The sequence below is a fragment of the Oreochromis aureus genome, linkage group 11 (genome assembly GCF_013358895.1).
Source record: "Oreochromis aureus strain Israel breed Guangdong linkage group 11, ZZ_aureus, whole genome shotgun sequence".
NCBI classification, from domain to species: Eukaryota; Metazoa; Chordata; class Actinopteri; order Cichliformes; family Cichlidae; genus Oreochromis; species Oreochromis aureus.
The window spans coordinates 17,290,017-17,317,827 of NC_052952.1; the positions used below are offsets into that span (position 1 = coordinate 17,290,017).

At 39.4% G+C, this 27,811-nt stretch overlaps 1 protein-coding gene across 3 annotated transcripts in view; it reads right to left on the reverse strand.

Moving 5' to 3' along the window:
* Nucleotides 1-3,859: 3,859 nt before the first annotated feature.
* Nucleotides 3,860-27,811, reverse strand: part of aplp1 (amyloid beta (A4) precursor-like protein 1) — a 34,549-nt gene continuing 10,597 nt past the window's right edge. Inside the window, exons 1-17 of one of the 3 annotated variants that reach the window (XM_039619629.1) lie at nt 21,130-21,243; nt 16,426-16,605; nt 15,213-15,342; nt 13,608-13,720; nt 13,011-13,204; nt 12,609-12,919; nt 11,188-11,315; nt 10,290-10,364; nt 10,043-10,201; nt 9,746-9,874; nt 9,044-9,143; nt 8,765-8,932; nt 8,645-8,668; nt 8,472-8,530; nt 8,299-8,361; nt 8,036-8,179; nt 3,860-6,751 (exon numbers count right to left, since the gene is read on the reverse strand). In XM_039619629.1, the coding sequence (XP_039475563.1) occupies nt 6,650-6,751; nt 8,036-8,179; nt 8,299-8,361; nt 8,472-8,530; nt 8,645-8,668; nt 8,765-8,932; nt 9,044-9,143; nt 9,746-9,874; nt 10,043-10,201; nt 10,290-10,364; nt 11,188-11,315; nt 12,609-12,919; nt 13,011-13,204; nt 13,608-13,720; nt 15,213-15,342; nt 16,426-16,596 (2,070 nt within the window). In that variant the 5' untranslated portion in view covers nt 16,597-16,605; nt 21,130-21,243 and the 3' untranslated portion in view covers nt 3,860-6,649. Of the gene's footprint in view, nt 6,752-8,035; nt 8,180-8,298; nt 8,362-8,471; nt 8,531-8,644; nt 8,669-8,764; nt 8,933-9,043; nt 9,144-9,745; nt 9,875-10,042; nt 10,202-10,289; nt 10,365-11,187; nt 11,316-12,608; nt 12,920-13,010; nt 13,205-13,607; nt 13,721-15,212; nt 15,343-16,425; nt 16,606-21,129; nt 21,244-27,811 lie in introns of those variants that run through there. The other 2 variants (XM_031739210.2, XM_031739211.2) reach the window with 2 other exon arrangements.

The following is a 27,811-nucleotide window of genomic DNA, read 5'->3' on the forward strand; positions in this document are numbered from 1 at the left end:
TGTGTTTTTGTCTTGTTTGTCTGAGGTTGTAGGCTTTTTTAATTATGTCCTTGCATGTAAAACTATAGAACTTAGAGTGCACCTTCTTTTTCAAATCAAATTGTTAATGCTCTGTTTACTAGGAAACAGATTTAGCACATTTCTGCATATGTCAGTATGTTTCTACCACCTGTTTTCAGTGAAATATTAGAAAAGGCATGTGCGGGAACTAGCAAGGCCTCACTGGCCTTCATGTACTAATACACACACCCAAGACAAGCAAGGGAAGTGCCCATTTGTTGAAAAACAGCTCCATAACACCACTTGAGGTAAAAACCTCAGCAGGAAACTTTTTTTCTGTATTTTCTTTACATTCAGGAAGTTGCTCTTGGAAATGCAGAAAACAACAACAACACTGTGTTCGACCTACTGTTTAAAGTAAATCTAACATGTTATATTACACAGTAAAAACTGCATTACTTTTATTTTACTATCAGCTTATTATAACTACACGCATTTCATATTTACGTCAACACCTTCAGAACCAATCTTTGATTACATGCTGAATGAATTACTGACCTTGTCAATAACATTTATTTAGAAACACATGGATCAGATTTTTCCCATTGTGCACTGTATTTTTAAAACCTACCAAAGAATCCTAATTGTCTCATATAAGCTGTATAAATCAAGCTGTTTTTATATAGATTTTTTAACTTAAGTCTCGTAGAGGAATCATAATGCTATTGCTATCATTTGCTATTTCTGTTGTATTAATAAATTGCAAATCGTACTGAATGGATATCATTTACCCTCGTTGTGCATGGCTCTTAAGTTACTATAAAGAACTCTGTTCCTGCCCTTATTGTTCTTGCTATGTCCAGTTGTCATGAGGGATATAAATTGACATGATTACTGCGTCTTATATATTACAATAAACACCACCTAATGTGTTGCATCGTATGCTATATTTTGGTTTGTGGTGAGTAGTTTGTTTTAAGCAGAGATAAGATCTTGCTCTAGAATTTTTTTTCTCTGCAAGGTTTCTGTTTGCATATTAAGACAAAAAAGAAATGAATAGCATATTAAAACCCCCCACTTGACTCTGTTCAGAGTTGCAAAATTAAAAAAGCGACACGTAAAAAGTGATTTTGTTTCTCCACATGCACATGCACGATCATGCATGATCTTAGAGAATTTTAAGTTAACTTTGGGGGTTTTTTTTGTTTTTTTTTTCATCCATTTTGCCATTGGCAGCATGTTTTGTGAATGTGAACATTTCCTATGTGGTGAATACAGTGCGCAAACTGCTTTTCCCAATAATTTTCAAGAGGTCATCATTTACATGGAACTTAATTCCAAATATAAAGCACTTAAGATTAAGTAGTATTCGTCATACATGCTTCTCACCTATATGATAAAGGGACATGCATAAAGTGTGAACCACAAGGTGGTTTCCTGTAATGGCTGTGATCACAGGTTTGACAGGTTGTTGCATTAAGAAGGGAAAAAACTAGAAACTGTCATTTTGTGTGGGTTTTTTTTTCAGCTTACCTTTTTTTTAAAATTTAACAGGTTTTCTTGCAGTTATTAGTGCATTACTGCCATACGTTACAATTCCACGATGTAATATACCATATCTGACCATTCATGATAACTTAATCACGTATAGGTATCGTGCTGTGTGCATGCTTACAAATAAAGGCGGTGACATTTGAGGGCTATTGTTCATACCCTTGTTTGTGCAGTTATTGTCAAATGTTGCTCAAACCACTGGACAGTCTGATCTCATCGATTCCTCTCAGTCAAATTAGCAATTTACCAATGCTTAAATGTCACCTTGCATTATATAGGAAGAAAAAGCCAGAGCTGATGCAAAGGGCTTCACCTACCAGTAATCTCAAGACTCTCAGGCCCCCCTAACACCCCACTCCACAACACCTGCTGTCCCACCCGTCGTCAGTTGACAATCACCATCAGACATTTACCCATCATCACTGCTGACTCACCGAGGTGTCTAACTGTGTGGGGTACTTGTGCTCATCTGCACATTCCACATTAGTGCATCCACCACCCACGTGTCATATGATGAAAATGACATTTATCTTTTATTTGCTCAAATGCACATTTCATGCAGTAAAATCTTTGATCCACCTACGGAGGCTTTTAATCTCTGCATTTTAAGGAGTTTCATGTTGTTGTTTTGTTGAATGAATCAAAGTGTTACTGAACTAAACAAAAAGCACACTCAGAATGCAACTTGATTAAAGTCTGGTTTAATATGAGTTGTCGTACATTACCACAGTAGCGGTATGTGAGCAGTTGACTTCAGAGGAACCACTACCAAGATGAGTTATGTGTGTTGGAAGCATCAATGGCAAACTGTCACTGTACAGCCACACAGAGTTTTCACAGTAATCTGGGTAAGCAGGACTACCCGTCAGTGTTGTGGTTTGGAAGAAGTGAACCTGTGTAAAGACAGGGGCTGGGGCTTGACACTTCTTTGTAATTTGTGGGTGAAGGAAATGTGAGACCTGCCCACGCTGGTGACTCTCAGGTGAATAGCTACTTGAGAACTGTGTCAAGGCAACTTTAAAATTAATTAAAAAAAAAAGAAAAAAAAAAGCAGGCATAAAAAAAAGAAAAACACACGCAGCGCAGTTACAGTATAGCATTACTCATTGCATGACATTCATTTCAAAGGAAAATACCAGTAAGCTACTAACGTACTAAATACCCATTAGAATGAATGGGTAATTAGTACTGTATGTACTGTATATGTCTAGAACTGCAATGCAAGTGAAAAGTTTTCCACTCTGACACCTCATACAGAAGTCATTTAAAGCTGAGCTCAAGTGTATTTGTTGAAACAGTTTTGTTTTTAGAGGTTAAAGAAATGATGGTATCATAGTAGCTTTTCCTGACAAAGGAAGTGAACTGCAATTTTGGCTTCACAGAAGTGACAGTGTGGCTTTAGGAGTCACTGAAACTCCATACTGAAAGCTGAGAGAAAACCTTATCTTAACATTGGTTAAGATTTTTATCATGCACAAAGTCTTACTACCAAATATTACATCAATGCGTGGCACACAAATGAGCAGGACTTTGAATTCACATACACAGCTGCTGACAAATTGCACCTTTAAGTTAAGATAAACAGGCAATTCACTAATGAAACTAACATACTGTTAATTAGCAAAAGAAACAGTGTAAACTGAGATCACGTTAGGTTTCTCTTTCCCAAGAAAAATGAGCCAGTAGTAGAAAAAAAGAAAAGAAACTAATTTTCCAGTGTGAGTAAGTCAGATTTCCCCCCTTTGACTGTGGCTTTTACATCATAGGTTGTATTGCACAAGTTACAACTTGATCAATATTCAATATTCATTTTGCCTCTGTGAGGAGCATGACAGTGAATTTCCTTTTATGCGATTGTGGTAAAGAGGAGTGGTGTCTATTTCTAACTCACTACTGTTGTGCTTTTGTGCTGGACCAGCATAAGCACTGCATATAAAACTGACATGTATATGTCCCTCTCTTTAGTGTGAGTAAGATCTTTTCACATAAAAGATGATGAAGACCCAGATTACAAAGAAATGTTAATGTAGTTAACCAAAGAAATGCATCATCGCTGATCTTAGCTCAGTGTGGTAGGCTGTGCCATAAGTAATGTCTTTGGACAGCTCTCATGGTGTGATTTGTCATTAAAGCCATGCTTTACAATGCTTCCTGGTGCAAAACACAATGAAAAATCCACCATTTTTTCTTACATTTTCACCGTTTTCAGAGCCATCAAGCCTGTAGGCCATCTGTTTGACACCCCTGGTACATTGTATAGACAGAGAAACACGCATGTAAGTACATTTAAAAAGCACAGACAATATTTTATGGGTCACTCATTTTTATTAGACTGTTAATTAGCTTCACCAGTTTCAGTTTGTCAGATTGCTTGCAGTACAGTTACACAGGAAAACAGTTTGCCAAATTTGATGATCTGTCTCATTATTTATGGATCATGTCTTTGGTTAAAACTCTTAATGAAAATGAAGACCAACATTACTATCAACACCCCTAAAATTCTGCAGTATAATTGAATCCAGACAGACGGGATCGGTGTCTAACATTTAGCAATCTGTACGCAATTAGATCAATTTGGCTCATCTTGTGCTTAGTGCCACCCCTTGTCAATTAGGCAGAGGCAATGTGTCTGTCTGTAGTTCACATTTACTTGTCAGTGTTTCTTGTCCAAGCTTCTAAAATTACACGTGAAAAGCACGACCCTTGATCCAAATGATTATTACATACAAATAAAAAATACAGAATCATTACATCCAAAACACAGCATTGTAAAAGGCAATAATGCAGCAATTAAAATTTCAATAACATTGTTTATAGTTCATTGGGAAGTAAGGGGGACAGACCAACAAAGAAGTCTAGAATTCGACAGAGGACATAAGTACAAATGTGATTTGAGTAACTACAGTATACACCGTTCTAAGTCTGCTAAATGCTGGTAGGAAACCTTCAGTGGTTTGGGAAACACAGGCAAGCTTATTCTCATCTATGGTTTCAGTAGTATCATTACAAGATCAACTGACTTAAACTGCGAACGTACAATGTTTTCATTCACTAACGTAGCTGTACAAATTATACAGGAGCTATGACTTCTCTTTACCTGTCATAACACGACCGCAACCTGCAATGAACGCACCTAACAAGAAGAAACAGAAGATTGGATAGTCCAATAGTCAAAATCTCTCGCTTATTTCAAAACAAGCTTCACACAAAAACAAATCTAACGCTCGTTACAGTGAACAAAAGCCGCTTTTCTTTCTTGCTGTCTTTGTTTTTTGTTTTTACAGTAAATGTCACCCAGAAATAAACAAACTATAACCTGATTTTGGTACTGATTTTCTGCACTATGTTGCACATAGTTAAAGACTGATGAATCAAAAGCAACATCCCACAACGTGACCTTTTTAACCTAGACGATGTGACACGATGTTGCTAAATGAAATCAAATCGATACACTAAGCACTTAACAATTAATCAGAAAAAAAGGGGGGACAGTCCCTCTTTGTAGTACCTATATGGTGTAGTATGTTGTTCATAAATATGACAAACTACCATGAATCATTTAGTGAAAAGCTTCTTGATGATGATAGGAACTTAAGTACAGCGTCTATACTAGATTACTAACGCTCAAATGTTGTAGTGTTCAAAGGTGTTAAACAGTACGACTATCATGCCAGAGTGTGGTCAGTTTTTTGGGAGTTACTGCACACGCTGACACTTCACATTACTATAGCTGTGCCCTCTTTCCACTCACTGCTCTGTGCGGTACGATACGTCTAACCGCTCTAATTCAAACCTGCCAAAAGATGTGACGATGAACAGGCTGCTACACAAGGTGATGAGAAAGGGCATCAGGCATGTAGTCTGTTGGAGGTGCTGAAGTTAACTACTCCTGCTAAGGTTTTCTAAGGGAATGATGCAGTACCGAAAAGAAGATGGAGCCTCAACATCTACCTTAAATACATTCAGAAAGTAGTTGCTGTGTCGTTGTCTTGTGCTGGTTTTTACAACAGTCCGTTTTCAATCAGCCATGTTAGGAAAATGTTTCTCCTTCTCATAACAGCACAATGTACTATTTTTATGTATTATTCCATTACATCAATGCAAATTAATCATAGAAATGTCTACATCTAGCAGTATGTACTTCTTACGTTATTTACAGTGTCCATTTTGAACTGTGACATTTCCGACTTTTCAAAAGCAATGACAGGAACAACACAAATAAATACTGCAGCATCATACACCAAGTTGTCATGCTTTCATCAAAATAACGGACTTCTGATTATTCTGTTTTACAGTTCTTTAGATAGCAGAACAAATAAAACAAACTCATTCACTGACTAAATAAGCTAAATTAAATATTTGGTGTGTTTTTTTTGTTGTTTTTTAAAAAAAAACATTTTTCTTTTGTACCACCAGCACATAGCTCTGTATCGATTAGTGTGGCCTATTTCTGTGTTTCCAATCAAAGCCTAATGTCTGACACATTCAAAGTTAACACCTCCCCATTCTTGCCTAATGTAGTCGTGCTTTGCACTGTGCGATGAAACAGTAGCTCATGGAGGTAAGTTTAGTTTAAGAATACACTGGAAATGTTTTTGTTTTTATCACTAACTCTTACTTAAATTGGGATTTATGCCATGTTTAAACTCAGCTGTCACTCACACTCATCTACACAGATACATCACATCTAACTGTGGTACAATCTGAACAGAGACACTACTACTGAAAATAAATACTATAAAGCATTATGCACCGTTCAAATTCAGCTTCTCACGAAGAGCAGTAGGTCAAGTCATGCCACTGGGAGGAGGTGAATGGTTTTAGGATTATGAAATGTTGTGACACTGCTAATGCAAAGAAACATCCTCAGACTCTAAGCCAAAGGAGTATTACATTATAGGTGATGAATCGGATGATTGGTTGTTGTCGGGTCATTTACAGTGGGTTTGGGATGTACCCCCGTACTTATTCAGTTACTTTACATTTGCGACATATCATAAATCCAACATAGGGAGTGTAGCTGGGACATCACTGTTGGGAGGAGTCGAGGGACGCAACGTGTGGTCAGGCATGACTTGCTGGCTGCCCCGACGCTTCAGTTCATCTGTTCAAAGAATTTGTAGGTGGGGTTTTCGTAGCCATGGTTTTGCATTTTGTTGAGCTGTCGTTCTTCTGGCGTGAGCATCGGGTCAACCTGCTGCGCGACACACAAGACCCTGAGTCATAACACACTAAAGACAAAGTCAGAAGCAAGGATCGCACCATGGCCTGAGATATAACTAAACTGTGGGCTAGATGTGACAGAAGATGAGGTCCACGATACTTTAATGTTTTTTGATGGATTCAACACAGTTTTTATACCTGGAAACTCACAAGAGCTACTTGGATATTACTGATGATACAGTTGGTAAACCTGGGATGCCTGGAACAGCATGATTCTATGATAACATGATAAATGGCATCTTAGATTGCAATTACAGTCTGCAAAAAATGAGTTTGGAAACTTTTCATATTGTTTGCAGGTTAAATTTGCAAATGAATCTGCAATTCTGAGGTTACATGCTTAAGAAACATTGAATACACAGGCAAGAAGGGCAGGAAGACATTTAGTGACGCACTGTATGACAGGAAGGATACTGTTTGAGGTCTAGCCCAGATTCTGAACTTCTAAAAACTTGATAATAATCATTATATGGATCTTAAAGTAACAGTACTGTTATTGCTCAATAGAAAGACTTGTTGTACATGTAGCTGGAGCTAGCTGCCCATCAGCAGTTAGAATCTCAAATTCTCAGTGTGCTTAATCTATGCAGTGTTGTTACATTGTGTATAGAGTGCAATGTACTGAATATACATTTTATTTTAACAAGAACCTTTTAACATTATTCATGTTAAATAATAGCAACGGCTTGCATATTTTAGCACAGAGGAAGTTACTATATTTTACATTTTGGCAAGAATAATGCATTCCTGAAATGTTTGGATTGACATCTATCCTTCCAATGAGTTGCTATGATCTTCACAGCTGAATATCAGACTGTAAAATTTAAAAAGAGTCTTTAAAAAATATCTAAACACCTTTAACCTCCTAGGACCTGGCCTCCACATATGTGGATATCACATTTTGGGTTGTCTTGACCAAAATACTAAATTTTGCTCTACAAGGGCCTGATATCCACTTAAGAGGACATTATACTGCCACTGTTTTATCAAAATTTAAAAAGAATGTCCTCATATGTGGATCTCATTTTTGTCAAAAACAAAAATCATGTTACAAAAAAAAAAAAAAAAGGTAATTCTTTGTTTTTACATTCATCAGGTCCCAATCAGCCCAAATAACAAAGAGAAATTAGAAATGCATGCTATGAAAGAGTTTGGGTCTTAGGAGGTTAATCTGAATAAGTAAAGTGTTTTAAAGTCAAGTATGAATTGCATGTTCATAGGAACTTCACTTAAATGAATGGTCTAGCTGGGGTCGTACCTCAACAATGCCATGGCTGATAGTGCCGTATGGCTTCCTGCGCACGAGCAGCAGGCTTATTACCATCACCATGGCGATAGCCACAGCTACGACCAGCAGGCCCACCATGGCACCACGGTTAAATGTCTCCAACGCATCAGGCTGCTGTGGAAAGACAGAAATGTGTGCCATTAAACACAAGTCGAGGCAAGAAATGGGTCTGGTAATTTCTTTTCTTTTCTTTTTTTTTGGCTTAAAGGAAATTATAATGCATATACTCTTACCAGTTCATCTCTAGCGATCTCATTAGGTCTGATCTCCTGCTTGAGCTCTACAGACGTGTTGATCTAAGAGCAGCAAGGGTAAGCAAAATTTTGGGTCACAGAAAACAGAACATTTACACACACATAAGTCTATCAAAGATATTAAAAGCCTTTTAGACTGGCTACAATCTTACCTTTTCCTCATATTCATAAGTAGGGCCTCTCTCAGATGTAGTGTAATCATATTCATCATCTACAGACAAAAGTGCAGCAACAGTTTAGCTATGAGAAGTGTAACTCAAAACATACTACAATTCATACAAAATGGGAAAATTCAGAATTAAAACGATAGGAAACCCTAGCTCACCGTTCTTGTTGTTAGGCTGCAGCTCTATGGAGAAAATCAGGGGGGGAAAAACGTCATTAACGAGAGCAACCCGGATGTCAAATTTTGCTTAAGTGCATATGATTAACAGGGACTGTGTACCAATGCGAGGGGGATAGGGCCTGTTCTGGAAGGCTCTCTCCTCTTCTTCTTCATCATCCTTCTCCTCCTCGCTGTCAGCAGGCAGAAGCTCCTCAGTCGTGCGAGTCTCAGAGAAGGAGGTGGTCATCAGCTCACTGATGTCACCTCGCTCTGCTCTGACCAGCTCCTCTGTGAATGAGACACAAAGTCATCAACACAGATTTTAAAAGCATTAAAACAACAACGGCAACACAGAACAGAAGCCATAGATGTGAAAATCTTCAGGGCAGTATAGCTTACGAATGTCACTGTGCAGTTCCTCAGCCAGTGTAGGATCCTTGTAAAGCAGGGCAAGACTCTGGTTCATTCTCTCCTCAATCACATGAAGGTGTGTGTACACCTGCAGGAAATACAAATCGATTCTGCTCATGCTTCTGACCAAAAGAGCTTAAACTGTAAGTTACAAAGGGGCAATATTAGCTTAAAATGCATTACTTCAACTTTTTCATCTTATTACCTGATTAATGTCATAATATTACATTTGTAATCCAAATTATTACTGATATCTTCCTGTTTTTGTGTATTTTAGCAGGTTACTGTATAGCCTCCAAAATATTAATATGCTACTAGTGTCTTTAGTGTATTTCCTCTTTATTAGGATATGTTCCTGATCCCTTAGCACCCTATAGCAAAAATATGAGTCTTAGTTTTAACCAAATATACCCACTGTTAACACTGTGTAATGACGTAATTAATACCTGTTTATTTTTAAATGTTATTACTGAATTAAAATGAAAAGTGCTACCAGATTGTAAATCTTTTGAAGTCAGAAAAGACCGGCTTCGCTTATAGTTGAATAAAAAGAGGATTTGTAGCTGCCTCACATCGTTGAGTTCTCTGTTTTCTGTGTGTTTCAGGGTCTGCAGAAAAGAGACTCACATGTGCAGAGCACAGGTGTGTGCTCACCTCAACCAAACACCTCACACGCTCTCACACACACACCTGGAATTTCATCTGCTCGGCCTTCTGGGGGTCAACTGCCACAATATGCTGGTAATGTCTCAGTGTGTGTCTGCGGTCCTTCTGCTCTGCAGCCATGTAGCGCTTCAGCGCCTGCAGCACACGCTCTGGCTGGAAGTCACAGTTTAGGGGAAGATAAGAGTGAGAAGTAAAATACCAGAAAATGAGACAAAGGCTCCTCTAATTTGCTGCCGGGTATAAATATAGACAGATCGACAAGAGATCTGCGATTGTTTATCTCTATCTTCTCTCCTCCTCCGTACTCCAGGGTAGTTTTACCTGAGGGGGATCAGACTGTACAGCTGTCAGGTAGTTCTCCAGGGCCAGGCGGCGGTTGTTGTTGAGAATGGCCTCAACTCGGGCAAGATGAGTCTCCACAAGTCTCTGTCTCTCTCCAGCGACTTGCTCCTCCAGCGTCTGCAGCACAGACTGGAAATGCTGGTAGAGAAAAGACCATAATTGTTCATTTTATCTGAGATACTGCAACTGTAAGTCAGTAAAGCAGGTTTAATAAATGCCTGCTTACCTCATTCAGGTCCTGTCTCTCTGACCTTGGCAGATTTTTTGACTGGTTGTCTGCTTCTGCCCATTCCTTCATGATCTGAGGGATTCAAACACACAGAATGTGTCCAGAGTGCGTGACAGAGACAGTCCTCTCATAAAACTGAGAGCACAAAAGACACCATCTTTTGTCTCTTCAAAACTGATAGGACTTGTAGATACAGCTATCTAATTTGCAAGCTAGGTTTTCTTTTTGGGGTTTAGGCATCAGTTCAACAACATGGTCTGACTGCATTCATAACAAAGAAAACGCTGCAGTGGTGCTATGCAATACCACAAAGAAAACCCAAATCAAAAAAACAATCTTGAAGCTGTATGACGGCTGTCTTGTGATCATGACGAAAGACGCCAGTCAAATACCCCCACAGTTATTTTCTTCTTTAATCTATGTTTTGTGAAGAAATGTCAGAAAACAACTTGAAAATCTTGTCACAGGATCGTCAGAGTAACATCTTCCAATTTTGTCATGATGTGCCCAACAGTCCAAAGATGTTCACTTTACTGGAACCATCTACTGTTTGGCATGTATGTGCTCTCCAGCCTGGCACTTTAACATCAGGCAGCAACACAAGTTTGTTACGTTGTAGTATTTACTAATGAAATGAAAGGGGGTTTCCACATCGCACGATAAAATCTTAAACCCAGCCCTATTTGGGAGCTATTTAAGAAATGTCTTTCATTATCAGCTCCCCTGAATGCAGGCGGAACATGGACAGGCCTACTGTACTGTCATTTTCAGAATTAGATTAGAGGACAAGAGCAACGGATGAGCAAATCTCATTCCAGATTAATGAATCACCTGTCAAAAGTGTGACCTGCCAGCCAAGATGCCATTAGCCTGCTCTTAGCCCTGTGAAATTCACCTCATTGATGCGCTTCATCCTGCGTTCCTCCAGGTCTGTTTTGGCACGAAGGAAGTTGGCATGTTCAGTGTCGTCTACTGGCTTCTCAAAATAAACATCGACACCATCTGTGGGCCTAGCTGTAGTCACTAGATGGGAAAGACAGGAAACAGGTTGTTACTGTCATGTAGGCTGCAAGAGCCAAAGTGAAATTATCTTGCAATTAAAAAGGACAGTGCAGGTCACAGAGCGACAGCATCAAGAAAGAAGCAATGTTTAAAAGACTTGGATATGTTTGAGTTCAATCTATTTCAGAATTTTTTTGTGATAACATTTTTTTTAAGCTCGGAGTATTTGACCTCAGCCTGGTTGGACTGGAAGTTACACCACGTCTTTTAATGAAATTAATACATATTCAGTATATCTAAGACAATGTTAGGATCAATACTTCTAGTGGTAACAGGTAATACTAAGCAGCTGGATTTAACTTTTTCGTTTTTTTATAGTTTCCTTTACTTGAAATGAGCAGAAAGTAAAAGAAAAAACAGTAAAAAAAATGTGTAAATATACAGTCACAGAGTTTAAACAGTTTAATCCCTAACCACATAATTATTAATGTTAGTTTGTTGTACTTGACAAGGTTTTTCTTATTTAAAACCTATTTTTTAAATACAATAAAACAATGATTACAATTCATTTACATTGATATTTTTTATTACATATTTTCTTTTCGTGCTGTAATTTATTTCTTTTAATTTTTTAAATCTTGTATAAAACCTGCCTTTGCAGTTTACGTTTTAACGTTTCCTGCAGTTGTTTACTCCTGGAGACCACAGTTTGTAGTACTCATAGTTCAGTATGAGATAAACATACTGATGGGATGAAGGTTAAAAATATTTTGAGTAAAAATAAACCACTGACAACACCATAACATCACCCAACACAAATATGACTAAAAATGATCAACCAGTTTTGGTTTTTCTTTGCTTACTGTGTTTCCCACACATAATGAGTACTATCAATATTTACTGCTCTGAAATTTAGTGTGAAGTGGTCAACTGCTCCATTTATTGCAAAACCCATAGTGAACCCTGCTGGGGCCTTGCTGTGCTATGCACCAGACTGATGTGACACACACACACACACACAGACACAGACACACACACACAGACACACACACACACACACAGACACACACTCATTTCATGAACTGAGCTGAGCTACTGAAAAGTAGAGCATGAAACCGACATATGTGCATGTTTGTGGCGTATATTTGCTACATCCATGCATGAGGCGCACTGGTGAGTTCGTATGTGTTTGGAAATGGCAGAGAACCTAGTTGACGTTTTTGGTAACAACAGTTACTAAACCATGAGCGGGGCATGATTTTTTTCTCTCTCTCAACAATAGAAAGATGAACAGAAACAGTGAGGCAGACTTACGGCTGTCTCCCTTCATCAGAGGAGAAGAGGTGGTGGGTTTTTGGCTTTTCTCATAGTAGAAGGTGTCCAAGTAGTCCGATGTTTGGTAGGGACCCGAGTCGATAGGGTATTCATACTCTGTATCCTTCGTGGCCATTTCCTCTTCTTCCTCCTCTCCTTCTGCCTCATCCTCATCAACTTCTTCCTCCTCCTCTTCCTCCTGCTCCTCGTCCTCGTCTTCGTCTTCTACCACTTCATTATCTTCAAATTCCAAATCATCATCAAGATCTATTTCAGGAAAGGGGCTCGGAGTGGGTGCTGTCACTTTGGTTCTGTGTGGGAAAATGGGTGACTATAAATATTTCACACAAACCACAGCCTCATCCTACAACATGTCTGCGTGGTCAAGCTGAATCATCTTACACAGAGCTGAGTTTTCCACTCGTCTGGAATGCAAGTGTCTTAGGACCAGCAGGGACGTCTCTTTCTTCTGCGTCTCCTTTATCACCAGAACTTCCGCGTCCTGGGCAGCACACGTATTCAACACCCCGGTAATGGTCCCCGCATGGCAGCAGCAACCCGTAGCTGTGGAGCTCCAGATTGTCTGAAGTGCACTCCTAAAACAGAGTCAAATTTCGAGTGTATTCAGAAGCAAATACATAGTGTCACAGTGTTTCGATATAGTGTCAAAAATACGTTGTTCACGATAGAAATTTCATTAAAAGTAGACAATTCTAAAAATAAAAACAAAATGATTAATTTCTATTCTGAAAGCAAAACTTTAACATGAGATGTTATGAAGGAGTCTGGCACCTCTCTGCCAGAAAATCATCTCTAGTGGGAGTTCTGACGAAGTATGACATCAAGAACAATACACCACAAAGACCAGCTAATAGCGCTGGCTGAATAATTACAGAATGTGTCAGTCACATAAAAATTTCTCATTTTCTTTAAAATGATTGACCTCTCATGTCTTCATTGTGCAATTTTTAAATTTGTCTACAGTAGTCTGCTTCACACCTCCTTAGCAATGTTGTGCCAGTACACGAAACTCTCGCAGACATCCATCTGCTCCTTGTGGAGAAAACGGCATCGGTCGGGCACGAGCAAGGCTTCGCTTACGTACTCGCCCTCTGCAGCAGGAGAGAAAAAAAGGTATGTCAAGCAGTAGGACTATGATAACAGTTGAGATTCTTATTTGAATAGACTTATCAAGACATATGAAACATGGACAGGCTATAGCAGACACTAAATGCAAGAGTGTACACAAAGTTGAGGGACTCCACCTAATAAAAAACATTTTTTTTTTTAAAAAAAAACCCCCCCAAACATAATGTATGTAAGTATGAGCAGTTACTCATACTTATGTATGTCATCACTGTTGATGAGAGCATGGTTTTGGTCTACGAGCAAGAGACGAAACAACAGTTTTCAGTTGAAAAGTTTGTAAGTTTCTAAGCCCAAAGGTGCATTGTGTCAGAAGCTCAAAAGCCCAATCAGGACCATCGTCTTACACCAGTTGTTTTCATGGTGGGGTGTACAAATCTAAGCGGACAGAACAAGGAGTTGTGTGTAGTGGTCCAGAGGTGCAAGAGTAGATGACCACAAGGCTGTGATCAGCTACATTTAAATCTGGTATTTTATTTTTTATTTTTTTGTATCGAGTCCAATGAACCTTATCATGATGCCTCGTGTGAGTGAACACCAGATGTGCGTTGCATAGATTACACTGATCAGAGGAAGGACAGTGACTTGGAAGACTTAAATGAAGACCGGGTGCACCAGCAACAACCGAAAGAGCATAAATGTATAATGAGCGAGCACTTTAGACAGATAAAATGCAGTTACAGTAGCAAGTCAAGGACACAGAAAAAAATGTACTTTGCATAAAATGAATGTAAAATATTTATTACAGAGATGATAAATGCAGAATATTAACTGCCTTTCTTAATAAACTGAGAAGAAATGAACAGTTTACACTGTTTCCTTTTAATCTCTTACCGTTATCATTACTCTTCATTTAGGTTCATGCATGAGGAAAAACCCATATGACAGGCACTGCCGTAGAGATCAAACAGGCTATAGCAGGTTTCACGGTATGATGCATCAACATGTAAGTTTTTAATTAATCCAGAATGACTTACTATTCATTACCCTTTCATTTAATCACTCATCCATCGTTAGCCTATTTGGCCACCTAGTGGCCTATAGCATGCTTGACCTGCTTGTCTGCAAGTCTTTTCTGTCTCACAGTCCAGTTTTTAAGTGCTGCCTAACTACAGTGTACAAATGTGTAGTGCTGGGAGACATGAAAATGCTGGTATTTGAACTGTAAATTAAACATCTTATCTTGTTAGCTTGCGTATTAGTTACATATGTGTGAACACATTCACTTTTTTTTTTTTACCCAGAATAAAACAAAACAAAACTAATCAGGATCACAGCCTTCACAGTTTAATTTAGACAATTAGCTTTTAAACTGCACATTAAAAACTAATTGGAAAAAAAACAACACAACCAAAGCACAATCATCATAGGAATATGTGAAATATACTCTATTGTTTAAAAAAATATATAAATCGGTTATTTTTGTTATTGTGTTAGAGTGATTTGTGTTGTTCTTACCCAGGCAGCGGTAGGGCAGGACTATGAACGGGTGTGTCTGGCAGTGCCCCCAACCTTTCTTACACCAAGCAGGGATGGTGACTGGTCTTTTGGACTCCTCTATATGGGAGATTGAGAGCCCTGGGTACATCTGAGTGTATAGGTACATGCAGAGATAATGGAGACACAGAAACAAATAGGTAGATGGACAAAACAGAGGGAATAAAGACAAAAGGAAGAGCAGATAGGGGTAAAATTGGTAAATTTGGGGTAGAGCAGAAGCAGCAGGATCAGGGAAGAAGAGGAGGGAGAGCAGTATCAGTGGGGAGAAGACTAACAAGGGAGAGCCATGCAGTATATATAAATATATATATATATATATATATATATATATATATATATATATATATATATATATATATATATATATTTTTTAAACTTCATGAAGCCGTGTAGGGGCATTTGTCTAAAGCCACATTAGATATAATCATTTCAATGGCCATTCTTGTCTTTCAATATTTCTAATTTGACACTGGACTATTTCCATTTTCAATTTAGGCCAATCATTTGAAGCACAAGCACATAATGAGATTTAATAAGCGAAAGAAATATAGCTGTAGCCTGCAGTCTGAACACACACTAAATGCTTTCCTCACAAATATCACGGAAAACGAGGGCTTTGTGTAAAAGCCGTTTCAAATGCATAATATGTCAGCTAATCGCATTACTGTCCATTCAAGCTCATGGCTGCTGCTGTCTGTAGCTGCTGCATCTGCTTTGGCCTCCAGATGGTGCTTGGCTGCCTTTTCTATCATAATGTCAGCCTAAGGAGTGTGTGGAGAGCATGTGTACCACTAATAACTTTACAGCAGATGCTAAAGAGTACACATACAGTAGCAGGTAACAAGAGGACAGAAAGGTAGATGGTAGGCCAGGTGAAATATTGTAGTATTCCAACAGGCCGCCATCACTCCACTATATATTTGTGAATATATAGGTTTGATAGGACACGTGTTAGACAAATCAAATTAGAGAAAAAAATGTGAAATTTTACTCAACTCCCTTTGTTTTATACAGTTTGTTCTTTATTTTTTTATTCATTTTTGCTGAGACCATGGAATAGTATTCCTAAACCAGCAATTTTATAATGCTGCTGTTCTAGTCTGGTCTTCATCAGAGGTGTTTAGTTTCCATTCGCTGAATTTAAATCTCCCTGCAAAGTTTTGCTTCCTACCTCCTGACAGTAGGACTGGATTTGGCTGGGCTCTTTGAAGCAGCCCTGGCGGCCCTGAGGATCCGGTTCCCACTGGCCGGTCTGTGTGTTCATGTGCAGGAGCTGACGGCCACAGAACATGGCAATCTGCGGCTCGGCCACCTGGGGGACTGGCCCGTTCACCTCGGCCATGGCCAAAGCCTAGAAAGCAAAAGGGGAGGGGGCAAGACAGATGAGGAGGAGTTAATATAAACACAGAAGCTGAGAATATTCTGTCTGAAGCCGATCCATGGTGGAGAGACCACAGATAATTCCTAAATGCACTCTAGCACTCTCCGACATTATAGACCAAGAGTGTAAGCCTGAGTGCAAGACAGAGTGAGCGAGAGATCGAAAGAGAAAGGGGAAAATGTAGAGGAAGAGAGAAGAGACTAATGTAGAAGTCTGCACACCGCTCGCTTTACGAGAAAACTTAAAATTCAGAAAAGATAGAACCACAGAACCGTCACTCTTGAAATGCCCCAAAATGAATGAAGGAGCAAATTAAATGCCCAACTGTGAACTGGAGGGCCTGTGCTCCCTGTCTGCTGACAGCACTGACATCTGAGAAAACAAGGAACGGCTGGTAGAAGAAGGCGAGAGGTCTGCTGCAAAAGAAAAAACCCATACAAGAGCACGTAAAAGACTGCTTCCCCTCTCTCTTCTCCTTCCCCTCATCCGTGGCCTTCTAGGATGTTGCTATTGATTGTGGGATATGTTGCCTCTGCCTGGGGGGAGGGCCCAGGGGACCCCGGTAGAGGAACAAACAGCAGCTAGGGCTGGGAGTCAGGTGTTAATACAAGCTCATTGACCGATGCGCCACTTCACTACATTAACACACAGGACAGACACAGAGAGAGTCCAGGGAGGAATAAAGAAGAGGAGGGGTTAGGGAGGGAGGAAAAGGGTCTAAAAAACGAACAAACACAGACTTCTTTTTTTAAGAAAACATAACTGAAGGGAGCCCTAAAGCGAAAGTGAAGAAATACAGTGTATGCTTCATGTTCAGCTGGATCCCTGAGTCATGTCTGCTGGAGAAAACATTTATGGAACATATTCAAAGACTCCTGCAGGCCATGTAAAGTAAAAGGATGCAGGTTTCTTAGTAACAATTGAACAAAAACATTCACAGAGACAACATGCAATGTTATTTATTGTCTAACCACGAAACTCCACAAAAAAGGGAGCCCACACCCCAGAGTCTGTATACAGCTCATATGCTTTCATCTGTGCTGACAGACAGAGAGACAGGCCCACTGACGACAGACAAGATGAGCGACGCTGAGCCAATTAGAAGGAAGTTGCCCAAAGGGAAGAAATAGAGGAGGAAAAATATGGGAGAGTGACGCCTGATCAAAGGAAAGCCCTGCTTTGGCCAAATGGAGCTAAAGTGTTTGAAGTCCTAATTAAAATTCATACTGGGTAAAATAAATATATAAACCTCTCCGAGTAAATGTACAATAAATATAATAAGCCCTGAGCAGTCTGTGCATTATAATTATGCTGGGCAGGGTTTGTGTTTCTGCATGTCTTAGCAGATTTCTAACAAATTACGCATCTACTTTTCATTACCACTCCCCGTTTCCCAGAGCAGTTTTTTTTTAAGATTTGTGAATGACTTTATAGACCTCTTTAGAAATTGATTTATGTCTATTCATTTACATTATATGAATATCTCTTAGAGAGATATGCCTGTGATGACACAATGAACACAAGTATCTCTTTCTAAAATCTAAACTACTTCCAGGGTCACAGGCTGTTAACATAATGCTCATAAGTGGTAGTTGTGATTTAAAGTCTGTCATTTTCTATAGTAATTTTACAAAAGTACTTTCTCCCTAATGAACTTTTTTTTTTCAATGCTGCAAAACTGACTCTCTGAAAGAATGACGTTCTAGCGTTTTTAGCCGTCAGCACTTGCTGACATATTCATTGGGATAATTTACCCATCAAACAAGTTTCGGGTACCTGCAAGTCGCAACGAGTTAATAACGGTAGCGCAGATAAGCAAATGGAAACAATGGCTGCTTAGAAGACGGGAAACGTTCCAAAAATCGAAATGTCTTGATTTACACAACCTCATTTCCCAAAAGCGATGTGATGCTGTGGAAAACTGTCATTTAACGACTGTCTTAAACTGCGCTGGAAACGGAGATGATTTTCTGGTGAAAGTCACTGCATAACGCAAAGGATCATGTCAGTGAATGTCAAGATAAAACGTTACTAACCACACCCCCCTCAAAAAAACCCAACTCCAGAGCAAGAGGTTGTTTGCATTGTAACGCTGCAGTTATTGAGCCAGCAGAGTATTGACAAGTTTGATGACCATCAATCAACCAAAAACTATAGAACAGATAATAAACCAAAGCAGGTCTTGAATTGTTTAGCATATTAAATTCACACAAGAGAAAAGAGAAAACTCCTCTTAAAAGAAGAGATGATTCAGCACAGGAGCTTTTTGAATTTAAAATATCTGTAAAATTTAAAAAGAAAGGCAACACAATTCCACACAGTTTAAAAACATGAGAACTGGTACTATATGCATCCAAATATGGGTTTAAACCATCAACTAACAGCAACAGGGTTCTGTGCTTACACCTGATGGTCAGCTAGGGCTAAGCATGAAAGCCATGTTTCCCCAGTGCCTGAGTGGGTTGTCTCTGGGTGATTTACTCCCACATTCTTGTTAGGTTAACTGATGATTCTATATTTCAGTTCAGTTCATTTTATTTCAAACATGTGCCTTCACAATCATTTCCAAATATCATTTCATTATTTGTTTGAAAAGGAGTAGGCAGAAGTAATTACTTATTTGTCCCTACCCCCTCAAGTTTTACCTCTCATTCTTTTAATTTTCTTTTAGTCTTAAATTAAACAAACAACATATGAAACAAAAGTACAGCAAAACAAAACAAAACATACATAAATCAAAAAAAAGAAATTAGCAAGCCCCACCACAGTATAGTTTCTTTTATATGAAAAATACAGAATGTGTATATTTGCATATTCATAAGTTATGGAAAAACAAACAAACCAAAAAAAAAACAACAACCAAGAACCACAATACCATTACCAGCAACATTACCGTCCTGGGTTAACCCCGTTTTCTTCATTCTTATACTATTTGCTGTAACTGTGGATGGGAATGGTCTGTCCCACCAATGTATGAGCCCTGCGATGGACTGACAGCCTCTCTGGAGTCTATCAAAGCTCTCCCCTGATATCAGCTTGGATAGGCTCCAACCCCCTGCAATTCCTGCTGGGTAGTTGGTTATGTGAACAGAATTATATTCAGTAGTATGACATGTTTAGGTTAAAACTCTTTTATTGCAGCTCAACATTATTAAATATTACACCTGCTTAAAAACCAACTGTTGCTTGTTACTGACAGAGCTGAATTGGATCGTTTAATTGGTTAAGTGTACTGTAAGATAAGCAAAGGGGAAGACTGCTGAAGTTGCTGAAACAATCTGTCTAGAGTAGCTGCTGAGCTAATGTCTAAATAGATATATCTCTTTGAGTCAGGGAAGGTCAGTGCCACAATGAAAAAAAAAAAAAGAAAGAAAGAAAAAAAGAACTTCCGGATATTTGAGAAGATAACCTGGCAGCTCCCTCTGGTCCAGCTCTCTCATTCTGTCCGCTCTCCACTACTGCACTTGCAGAAAATCAATGCTCAGCGACTGCAACTGTATCGCCACGTTCCCCCAATCAATAGCAGTCCATCAGGAGCCTGAGGCCCTGACCTCGAGCCTCACAAGTCTGCACTCCCAATCTCCAGTCAGATGCAGGACCAGATTAGAACTCTCTTGACATTCCCTTATAACCAATACAACTGTACGATCTACAGTGTGTATGCTTCTGGTCTGCTGCTCCACAAAGAAGCAGAAGCCTTAATTGTTGAACGAGACAAGTAGAAGCACTTCTTCTCCACATTCTTTTCACCACTATAATCATCAACAACATCACATAAACAGCAATCAGCAGCTGAAATCACATAAGCTACGAGACCCATTTTACCCTACTGCGTGAATACCACATAATGTCTTTGTTTCACTGTTTTTGTGCCATTGTATTATTACAGCAATAACAGGAACTGTCATCAACAAGCATCACATCTATTTATTCTTACCAAAATGGTAAAAATGCTTTTAAGAAGCATTAGTTGGGGGGGCATAAATACATTTTATGGTATTTCACTTTCTTTTTTAAAGAAATGGAAATGGAAAATCACTTAATTCAATACTTAACAATCTCAGAAATACATTTGCTGAGGCTGTCTATGAATCTGATCGTGGCAGCTCTTATGTGTCATACCCCGGTTCACAGTCTTTAACTCCAGTGAATATTGCTGCTGAGTGTCCATATTTGGAAAACATGGAACGTTCATTTGCTTTATTTATGTGCTCATAATGCAACTTTATTGCTATGGCAGAAACTAATCCTGACATATATACTACCATGCAGCCATACTTGAGCGCACATGTTGTTCACTTCAGTAAATAGCATTCTGACTATTGCCCTTAAACTCGAGACTAGAATGGGCAGTTCATAGAGAAACTGACAGCTGAAAGCTGATGTGGCTTGCTCGAACCTGTTGAAGCTTGCAGCAGCCTGTAGTTTCACCTGCTGAGTGTCAGGCGTCGTTGTGTAGATGTGAGGAAGAGAGGACCCAAACGCAAGACTCACATGTTGGTGAAGGCTGATGTTTATTGTGATGAACGGATGAACACAACATGAGAAGTATAGCTGATTGACTGGAAAGACTGGCTGAATGACTGAACTGGAACACACATGCGGGATCGACGATGACAAGACAATGAACTGGAGGAAACTAAGGACTTAAATACACAGGCTAATGACCGGTCAGTACACAGCTGAACATAATCTGACTAATAAGACATAGGAGGTAGAACTAGACATGATGCTCATAGACAGAAAGCTGGCACGGTAAACCAGGAAACATGGACATGTGGAAAATAAACAGAACAAGAAGAAATTGAAAACACTGGGTCAACGGCCCAGGAACCATGTGAGATATGGAAGTAAGTTTATATTTGAGTGTGAGAACAGCTGCAGTGGCTGGCCACTTGATAGTGAAAGGTTTTGACTTTGTTTGGAACTTCATTGTGGGCCAAATTCAGTAAGTTGTAAAGTTTTTAAGGAAATTATTTTTCTGCCATTAATATCCATCCATAGCACATTATCAACCACATTTTTATAATTGTATGGCCTAATTATGCTTAATATTTAAGAACAGAACTATGTTTCTAGTGTTTAATATGTAGTATTCCTACTATAGGGTCACCTGGTGGAAAAATTGTGTGAAATTCAGCAGCACTTGACGCACCAAAAAATGAAATTGGTAACTTAAGCAAGTGCAAAATCTGCCTTGTGAAGGTCAGTTGCGCAAGACTTTCTTGACAGGTTGCGGAAAAAGATGCGTACTAACGTTCATCCATTTTGTTAGCCATGTAAACCAATCCAGGGTCATGGGCATACCAACGTACACGCAACAGAGCCTCTGCTGAGAGCACTGTTCTGTATATTAAAGAAGCTTTGATTATCATGTGACTCTTCTTCTGCTGACATGCTCGGGCTAAAAGTTAAACGTGTTCAGAACTCACACATACCCATTATCAAAGTTCACCACTAAGCACTGCTGTGTTTCTGTAGAGGCTTACAGAGCTGGTACACTTCAGCCATGTCTTAATGTTAAAAAACATTATTTAAAAATTAGCTTTAAAGAGTTTTTAACTGTAATAGGTAAGTAATGTTTTCAAATATTCAAACACCAAGTGTTTTCATCAGAATGCTGTACTCACTGGCTATATCAGTTAAATAGACAATGTGAAGGATCTGGCTTTCATTCAGTTAAAAATAGCTTTAGCTACAATTAATTAATCACACTCTTGTGCTTTGATTAAGCATTTCCATCAATGTTTTATGCCTACAAATTATGGCTATAATTCCCAACGTGCAGTACAAGATTTTCAGTGCGTTCCTGGTATGTTATTCCCATTTTAAAGCCAATTAGACTTCAGAGTGCTACCACTGTTGTGTTGTGACCATGAACACTCTGAACGCAGCGATCCAGCTGGCTTCCCAATAATGCATCACAATCTGTCAACAGTGACACTTCTCCAGTAACAGACAGGTTGCAGAGCCGCCCGCCATGTCTCGGGGAGAAAATGCCGTGGTGTACTGAAGCATCTCCGTACAGTACAGTCTGCAAGTATGCGGGGGAGAGTGAGGGCTTCACAAGTCGTGAGGAAGTGCTGTTCAAACATCCTGAGCTCCACATATCATGTCCTTGTGCTGATGAGGCTGAACAGGCCGACAGCCCAGAAACCTGACAGCTCCCCACTGCAGGGGATGCTGCATCATTAATAACAACCTGGTGATATAAAGCCAGGAAACGTCGATTGGCTTTCTGCCTTTTCCCCGTATTCTTTGCCTCTGTTAGCTCTCTTGGTATTTTATTATTATTCCTCAGCTCTGCTTCTCCATATGCACTGCATACTGACTGTTCCACTTTGTAATCACGGGTGTACCTCCACAGCAAAAAAAGCATCACAAGAAAAACTAGAAGCTCCCAGAGAGACGAGCGCACAGTCCACTTGGACCAGACGCAGTGGAAATTTTTGCTTGGATATAATAATGTGTGATTACACTTTAGCAGATGCCTGTCCAGTAGAGCAAATTATGTTATGAGCACACAAAATAGCAGATATGATCTGGTGTATGCTGAACATAAACATAAACTGAGTTGTCTGTTGGGGGCGAGTTTGGGCAGTGCATTTACATGTTCCACCAGCATCTCCCATCCTTCTCTAATTAAATTTTCAGCACCTGTTCCACCCTTATGTTGCAGGATGACTTCATCCTCTGTAATGATGCAATCTCCTGGCCTTTGCAGGCAAGCCAGAGGAGAAGAGGCAGAGGGGAGAAGCCCACCCATCATTTTTCACTTTCTACAAGCCGCTGTTAGACGGTAGTTTGAAGAACCAAACCAATTGGTCGTAGTAATTCGGATGCTGACGAGCTGGGAAGAACTTTGCTTTCATATCAAAACTCACTTTTACAGTTATGATTGATTTTGCTTTCATATCATCATGTTTTGTGTGACTGTAGTTTATTTATTCAATAACTCCTCTCAGTTATTAGAGGTACACAATCTGCATGTACCTTCATGTGTGGTTATCATGCATTGTTGTGTATGTATAAATCAACTCTCTCTGGGATATACTGAGAGTTTAGTTAACTACTGATAATGAACTACAGACATCAGAGCCCTAAGGAGCTCATCCTTACTAATTCTCTTCCACTATGCAGCAATCTCTTTTATAGTATCTTGTGATGATACCTTGATAATGACATCAGTGGGATATTGGACGATCTATTTAAACATCACAAATGACAAAATGTAAATAATAAAAAGAAATATGTAACACTTAATAAAAAAGTAAGTGCTAAATATGTGCCATAAAAATGATTTAACAGGCAGTCGGTAGATGATTATGGACCATCACTTTACCTTTTGTAAAGCAGAATCAAAGTTCCAGGCAGCAAAACTTGCACAGTACATATCTGCTGGCAATACAATTTTTAGTCAGTGAATTCCCAAAGACAAGATTTGATTATGTCACGATACATAAAAAGTATCAAACTTTAGGCAAACTATGTGAAAAGCCTGATTAGCTAGGATCGCTCTTGATTAGTGTAACACCATCCAACAACCGCTAACTCGTGTGGAGGACTCACCCACACCCCGTGTGAATAAGCCTTACATGAGTAACCCATACATTTATGAAACACACACACACACACACGCACAGGCCTTCGTCTTTGTGCTTTTCTGCAGCACAGATGGCTTAATAGTGGGTGTCTTCCTGCTTCTGAGCCCCTCCTTCACTCACTCTTTCTCCATTTTCCTTTTTTTCCCTCTCTTCCTCTGCCTCCTCTACAGGCTGATCCACCTCCCTCTTCCTGATGTCCCTCTTGTCTCCCCTCTCCCTCCCTAACAGCTTTCACACAATGCGTGACACTCCGCTGTTTGGCCTCCCTTCCTAGACTAGTGCTAAATGGCCAGATAGATTTAGGGGCATTCATCATTGTAATCATGTTGCTTAATTATTCATAGGCTCCATCAGGCCTCTTCCTGGTGTTGCATGTAGTTATAAGAGGGTAAGCCAGACTCTCATGATGCAAAAGGGACAACGGGGGATAAAGCAGGTTAGCTCTGCATATTGACTCATTATTATACATCTCTAGCTAATGGCTAATTGAAGCCATTAATTTTCAATTCAGAGGAGACTGATGGGCAGAGCGGAACATATTGCATTGTGTTTTTTTTCCTTTAGCTTCCTACTGTAAACCACACATTGCTGCAATGTTACTTATGGGATAATAAACTGAATGCTTTATTTCGATATAAGAAAAAAAATATGTGAGAGGCTTTTGGTTTTAGAGATGTGCAAACATCACAGGCTACATCAGTTCAGATTACAGTGGTCCAGCCTCCAGCTGGGCACACTGGGAGCAGATGGCCCTATAATCACCAGGGTTCATCTAGGTCTGGAACAGCAGCCAAAGTCAGCTCCCAATATTTGATTTAATTTCAAGTATAGCTTAAAAATACAGGACACGTCAGCTGGCATCACTGCAAGAGACTCCACAGAGCTCGAGGCTGGCAGTTTTATGACTGAGGTTATTTAGAAGCAAAGATGTTTACTAAAAGACGAAAGCCTATATCCAACCAGCACTCAAGGATCTTCCCTGCCATTGTTAGTTTCCAAAGCGTATGTGTTTCACGGAGGGCCTTACACAAAATTAATTAGGTTACCAGCAGAGGCAGTCCATAGGATTATGCAAATACATAAAAACTGAACTGATGCACTGTAAATATTATCTAAGCCTATATACATAAGCCATGCAAATGCATAAGAGCATCTTTTTTTCATATGCCAAGAGTTTATGTTACATAGGAGGCTACACCAATGTCAGCTAGAAATTCTTAGCATCCATCCAATTTTACTTCTCAGATTAATATTGCTTAAATAGCTCAACTGGCATGGATTTCAACATCTTGATTCTTCCTATGTGTCCAAGTGATTTTTAATATTAAATCTCAAGCATGTTAGTCAGTGAAATAAATTGAATATTGTTTGTAAGTACAATAAATATTGCAAGCGTCAGCTCATAAACATGGCACAAATGGAAGTCAGAAACAACATGAAAAAAATGTCGGCAAGTTAAAATTTCCTCCATAAAATTCCAACCGCTAACCCCTGACCCGGACATCACCTAAGCCCTCTGAAAAGCCCCGGGAAAACCCCACATTGTGCAGACTTCTGCAACTGGGCCATAGGAAAGATTTTGAATTTTGTCTTCTCTAAAAAGCCACATTGTCATCCTTTATGCCCACGTATTTAACTGGATACAGACCTCCCACATATACAATAGCAGCACGAGACCCAGCCAGAAAAACAAGGGCTCGCTTTACTTTTTCAAAATGAAGATCCAATCCAAATGTCCTACAATATCCTTAACCTACTTAAAGTGGCACCTTTATTGTCCTTCCATTATGCATGTATGCATAATCTCGCAGCTATATTTTCTGCAAGCGTCTTGCTTGTTTTCCTATGTAGCCTTCTTATCAGCTTCTGTAAAACTTGGTGAAAAAAAAAAGTCGACTATATAACACAAAACGAAACTCCCGCAGAAGTAAAATAAATTTGGGGTGGTGTCCCCACTTCAATGGAAAGGCAGTATTTAGCTATATTCAGACTGAGACGAGTGATTGCGATACTTGTGTTGCATAGAGCAGCTATACAAATGTGCCTCTCAGTTCCACCCACGTTTCAACAAATGCCTTATCTGAGTCACGCACCATAATGACGCCACACTGTGCATGTTTTTTTTCTTCAGAAAAGACAAAAAAAACAAAAAACACAAAGCATCGCTGGTCATTTTCACAAGCCTTTCTGTGCAACCACCTCCTGGAGATATGTGGGAGGGAAACAACTGCGTAATAACATTTCACAAATCCAGCCAAAAACAAGAGAGAGTCCGGAAACATTATGTGCCTGCAAGATTCTGTTCCTCCAGCACAGCCAAGCTGAAATGGTTTTGTCTTAGCGGTGATGAATTTCTGATGTTATGTAACACAGCTGAACCTCCTTCACAGTTAAGCAAAAACAACAGGGGAATGCCAGGATTTTAATGCCAAACACTGTGCGCCTGCAGATGCAATTTCAAGCTGAAGAGGTACCTCGGGGGATTGAAGGAATCAGCAGCTTAGTAGAGATTTAAGCACTGCAGGTCTGTCTGAATCATCCTAATGTCAACACAATTGACATTGAATAGTGGATTTTCCTTAGGCAGACTGAGATTGACACAATGCAACACAGCTTTCCAAATCTGTATTTATGCTGTAAACACATTCAAAAGGCTTGAGTAATGTCTGGGACTCGGTGGTTCAAATTCCTATTAGTAAACACTTTCGTGCCTTAAAGAATATTGTTTATTGGCACTGCTAAAATGTATTGTACACCAGACTTATTAAGACAACTGTTTTCTATTACAGCAGGCTATTGTTACATCTTTTTCCTATGTAGTTAAATACTGCAATTTAGTTCTAATAGCACATAAGCAAGACTGATAAGCTGGGATCAAAACACAGCGATGGGCATGCTTTAAACTGTCTTTCTAAAACTGGCAATCCACCCTGAAACCAAATTGTCAATTGAGCATGGAGATTATGGAGTAGGACGGTTTTCAGTTTAAGACACATGACATATATCTAGACGATAGCTCAGTTTTACAGCCGAGTAAGGTATCAGATAAGAGTGTATTTGTACAGGCGAGACAAGGCTGAAGTCTTAAAGCAACATCATCGTGCCCTTGAGCATCTTTTAAGTAGATTAGGGCAATCTCGAAGCCTAAATGAGGGCATGTTTAGGTTAAAACACTGCAATAATTGATCCACTTAAGGACAGGCTGTCTTTCCATAGTGCCTCCGACAAGCAGCAGGCAGCTGGCATCAGTAAGATCTGATGCTTCCTCTTGCCTGCTTCTTATCTTTTACTTGCACTTTTTGCTTATTCCTCTGTGTCTTTCACTCTTGTCTTTGCAGCAGATCTGGATTCTTTCTTCCTCTGTATTCTCCTTTGGATCTGCATGTCATCTGCCCTTGTTGTGAGTGCTGCACATAACTGTTTTTCACTTATTGCAAAAAATTTGGATAAACAGATTTTCTGATGCTTGCATGGCAAAAAAACTGCATGGAAAACATTAAACAGAGGCGGAAGTTTAAAACAAAATTTGTGTTTCAAGATTAATGTTTTTAGAAGCCATTAGGAAATTGTGA